General features: G+C 38.8%; 1 protein-coding gene across 1 annotated transcript in view; it reads right to left on the minus strand.

The window, feature by feature from the left end:
- The window catches only part of LOC107700472 (CD81 protein-like), a 41,689-nt gene that overhangs the window by 16,088 nt on the left and 20,586 nt on the right, over nucleotides 1–5,015 (minus strand). The window contains exon 2 of the mRNA XM_016502133.1: nucleotides 2,011–2,125. Within this exon, the coding sequence (XP_016357619.1) occupies nucleotides 2,011–2,125 (115 nt within the window). The remainder of the gene's footprint in view (nucleotides 1–2,010; nucleotides 2,126–5,015) is intronic.

Consider the following 5,015-nt stretch of genomic DNA (forward strand, 5'->3'; position numbering starts at 1 on the left):
GGGTGAGGCTGAAAGCCGTCGAAGCGAGACGAGGCCGCTGAATGAGCGTGACACACGGCTCGAAAGCAGTGGAGCTTTTATTATGCCACAGTCGACCGCGTCCGCTCCTTCCGGTTGCGAGTATGTGGGGTAAAGCAGCTTTATCATTCTAGATTCTGTTAGTTCTGTTATAATGCTACGCTGTGCGGTCGTCACCTGTCTAATAAAACGCATAACATATTAAAGCGTCTTTGGTGTTTCCATGTTTTCTACAAAACAAAACCGGAAATCGAGGGTGTATGACGTCATTAGCAGGCAACACAATGACACTATAGACACGGTCCGTGTCACTAGTTAAAATTGCTTATTTCTCTGGATTTAAACATTCTTCAAAACATTTGGGATAATGTAAGTACACAAGTCAGCAAAATATATAACTGTTCTAGTGGTTTTTGGATATTTTAATAAAAAAATCTTACATATTGTGCCTTTAATTTTAAAATATTAGAGAATATTTTTATTCTGTATATTTTTCATTGAATGTTGCATTTAAAAAAATACCAGCTGATAGCTGGTAAACAATGGCCTACACGACTGAACTATGTCAAGCCAACCTTGGTGGTGCCATATTTAAATTAACACAACTTGCAATAACAACAATAATAAGCACAATGTTTACATTTGCAGGGCATTAAAAGCCCTATAGAAAAAAAGTCATAAAAATGACAAAAAGCTGAATAAACTATTCCTTTAAATAGTTTTTGTTGACACTTCAGCTATAGATAAGAGATTTCTCTCTTGAAATCCGCACCTCAGTAAGGTCCTATAATAGCTTTGACTGAACTGGAGAATTGTTTACCCACTTGTTAACCTCTGTGCCTTGACAGACACAAGGCCTTCCTGAATAAACAAAATGCTTTTAACAGTTGCCATCAGAAACAGCCCACTTGTGCATCTGTAAGAGTCCTTGACACTAACTTCTGACCTCACAAATGTCCAGGTGAACCATCCAATCAGTTTTCCATGGAAGTCAACTGATCTGTAGATTTGTATTTGGAAAATTACTTGTCATCAATCACTAGGAAGAAACTGAACCATCTATACTGTTGTGGAAACTAAAGTGCAAAACTTTTAAACCTTCTACACAGACACAAAACCATCAGCTAGTACTAAAGTTAGCATTTCTTCTGTTATGTGGTTCAACTGACTTCCCTTGTGGGTGAAATTACAAAATTAATTTGGGTGCGAGTCACTGCTGGGTCCACTGCTCCTTACCAATACAGTTACCCAGTGAGCTAAATATTTATTGAGCAAAAGATCTTTCTTTATTTTTATAATTTTATTTCCTTTAACACACATACTGTATAAATGTAATAAAATGGATATTTGTGCCACTTAAAAACAAAGTAAATAAAAAATATGCAATAGGAATCACTGGGCAAGAGCAGCATCTGTGTTTAACACTACTGTGTTTATTCTTAGCGGCAGTGTGCCTGTTCACTCACTGAAAATACTGGAACTAGTGATGCAAAAAACGGAAACTGAAAACATAGTTTCGGTAATTCAATTTCGGTACTAGGTGATAAATTGAACAAATCCTAGTAAAGTTCTTTGGCAACGAGCTGCCTCTCAATATTTCAGCTGAAGAAATTTTACATATTGCTATTCGCATCATTTATAGTCTAAATGAAGTGTGACAATGATTTCAGCACCCAAAAACCATTTAGCCGAAACTGAAAATCTTTTTTTTTTTTCAGTTGCCAAAATTTCAGTGCATTGCTAATTAGAACTGCTTATAAAACATGTTTGCCACCCAGAGGAAAAACTGAGAACACTCAATTAATCCTGGGTAAAGAAATGCATTCAAATTATTCATACGAGACTTTGTTAAAGTCAAGCCACTTTATGTGACCACATATAGCGGTAGGATTTCAGACTGGGATGAGAGACTGAGGAATGAGAGATGGAAAATAAATGAGACTCGATGAGAAAAGAGGATAATAATGGGAAATCGAGAAACTGATCTCTTACTGATGTAGAAGGTGCTGGGTGCTTCTGTGCCCTCATACTTCAGGTCCAGAAGACTGCTTGTTTTATTGTCATGACGAAGCCAGAGTGAAACCCCCAAGATTACACAACCAGCCAGCTATAAAAAAAAAAACACAGAGAGAAAGAAAAGCTTTAAAACAGTTGGTCGTACTGTTATTAATGGCACAAACGAAACCAGCAAGTTTTTAAGCTTTCACATATTTCGACAAATTTCTTCCTCATCTTGACTCTTAAAGCGGTGTGTGGATGCATTTTGTCAGTCTCCTTGCGTCTATTTCTTGTAGTCTGCTTATTTTCCATTCAACAAAGAGAAAGAGAGACACATTCTGTGAGGTGGGGGAGAGAGGGATCTTGTTACAGACCCCATCTAGAGGCCCACAGAGCCGAGGGTTAAGAATATCAAAACATCACTGTACGCCACAGCAGTATGGTTGAGTCCGCTTTTGTCTTCACATGGCTCACAGTGATGAGAATTCAGCTGAGTGAGGCTCATAAACACATGGCACATTCACGAGAGAGGGTGCTCACAGATTCTTGTGGCTAGGGGGAGGGAAAGGAAAGGAAAGAGGGCGTAGGCAGCTGAGAAGACCATTTAAAGTAGCGCTACAATGTGTGGTATTGTATGCACGAGCGGATAAGAAGCGGGAAAGTTTGGGGTGGGGGAGGGGCGGCTGCGTGACAAGCAGCAGGGTTATTTGGCTTTATTTATACTGCTTTATTTACAGTGAAATCACTGTCAAATCAGACAAGAGCTGGGCCCTGTGAGAGCAGCTGGATCTCGTCAGGAATGCGTAGGCTCTGTGGAGAAATGCAGTGTGCAGATAAAGAGCACTAGTGACCACAAAGAACCTGGTTGGTGGGTGCCGTTAGAAGCAAAAGAGATCCGGCTACACAGCACAGGTGAGAGTACCGGGAATGTGAGACAGAGCAAAGAACATTAAAATGCTGGGATGGGCAAAACGCTCAGCTCTGGATGTGAAAACAAAGAACTCGTACTTCCTTCCTTTCTATTCTCTCGTTCTGTTCCCCCTTTCAATCAAGAATCCAACACTCGCACTAGTTCTACAGTACATCTGTGAACAGCTGCATCGCCACAGCTATTCACCCCAGGTCAAACTAAAAGGCATTAGTTGGTGCGGTTCTTACACACCACATTCCCCATAAAGGATCACAAAGGGAAGCACTGAGCACTTTCTCTTCTGTCTTAAATGGTTTTTCCCATGGTTATTGGTCTTTCACACCTGTTCATGTAAAAAGAAACCACAGCCCTCCTCTACAAAATGAAGACATTTTGAGCATTTATAACAATTGTTATCAGTAGGGATGGGTATCGTTAAGGTTTTAATGGTATTACTACTCTTACAGATACTGCTTATCGATCCGGTACTTTAACGGTATTCGTATCGGTACTTTTTGTATATATATATATATATATATATATATATATATATATATAACATTGCTTTATATTCTGAAATGTAAAAGAAATATTTAATGAAATGAATATAAAACATCAATTTGTAAATGCACCAGTGTGCAGGCATTTTAGTGTTTTATATACATAAGATATACATATGAACATTTACAAAGAAATAAAGTAAAACAAACTGACAAATACAATAAAACAAAGATACAAATGAAATAAACAGTGCTTTAATTTTTCCATGAAGGTCTACTAACGTTACTGTTCAGGTAAGTAATTACAAGTAATTAAGTATTACAAGTAAGTTAAGTAATTACAGTTTTCACTGTATGTATTGATAGAAAGGGTTAAGAATATCAAAACATCACTGTACGCCACAGCAGTATGGTTGAGTCCGCTTTTGTCTTCACATGGCTCACAGTGATGAGAATTCAGCTGAGTGAGGCTCATAAACACATGGCACATTCACGAGAGAGGGTGCTCACAGATTCTTGTGGCTAGGGGGAGGGAAAGGAAAGGAAAGAGGGCGTAGGCAGCTGAGAAGACCATTTAAAGTAGCGCTACAATGTGTGGTATTGTATGCACGAGCGGATAAGAAGCGGGAAAGTTTGGGGTGGGGGAGGGGCGGCTGCGTGACAAGCAGCAGGGTTATTTGGCTTTATTTATACTGCTTTATTTACAGTGAAATCACTGTCAAATCAGACAAGAGCTGGGCCCTGTGAGAGCAGCTGGATCTCGTCAGGAATGCGTAGGCTCTGTGGAGAAATGCAGTGTGCAGATAAAGAGCACTAGTGACCACAAAGAACCTGGTTGGTGGGTGCCGTTAGAAGCAAAAGAGATCCGGCTACACAGCACAGGTGAGAGTACCGGGAATGTGAGACAGAGCAAAGAACATTAAAATGCTGGGATGGGCAAAACGCTCAGCTCTGGATGTGAAAACAAAGAACTCGTACTTCCTTCCTTTCTATTCTCTCGTTCTGTTCCCCCTTTCAATCAAGAATCCAACACTCGCACTAGTTCTACAGTACATCTGTGAACAGCTGCATCGCCACAGCTATTCACCCCAGGTCAAACTAAAAGGCATTAGTTGGTGCGGTTCTTACACACCACATTCCCCATAAAGGATCACAAAGGGAAGCACTGAGCACTTTCTCTTCTGTCTTAAATGGTTTTTCCCATGGTTATTGGTCTTTCACACCTGTTCATGTAAAAAGAAACCACAGCCCTCCTCTACAAAATGAAGACATTTTGAGCATTTATAACAATTGTTATCAGTAGGGATGGGTATCGTTAAGGTTTTAATGGTATTACTACTCTTACAGATACTGCTTATCGATCCGGTACTTTAACGGTATTCGTATCGGTACTTTTTGTATATATATATATATATATATATATATATATATATATATAACATTGCTTTATATTCTGAAATGTAAAAGAAATATTTAATGAAATGAATATAAAACATCAATTTGTAAATGCACCAGTGTGCAGGCATTTTAGTGTTTTATATACATAAGATATACATATGAACATTTACAAAGAAATAAAGAAAAACAAA

The sequence above is a fragment of the Sinocyclocheilus anshuiensis genome, unplaced genomic scaffold, assembly GCF_001515605.1.
Source record: "Sinocyclocheilus anshuiensis isolate Anshui unplaced genomic scaffold, SAMN03320099.WGS_v1.1 scaffold154, whole genome shotgun sequence".
Taxonomy (NCBI): Eukaryota; Metazoa; Chordata; class Actinopteri; order Cypriniformes; family Cyprinidae; genus Sinocyclocheilus; species Sinocyclocheilus anshuiensis.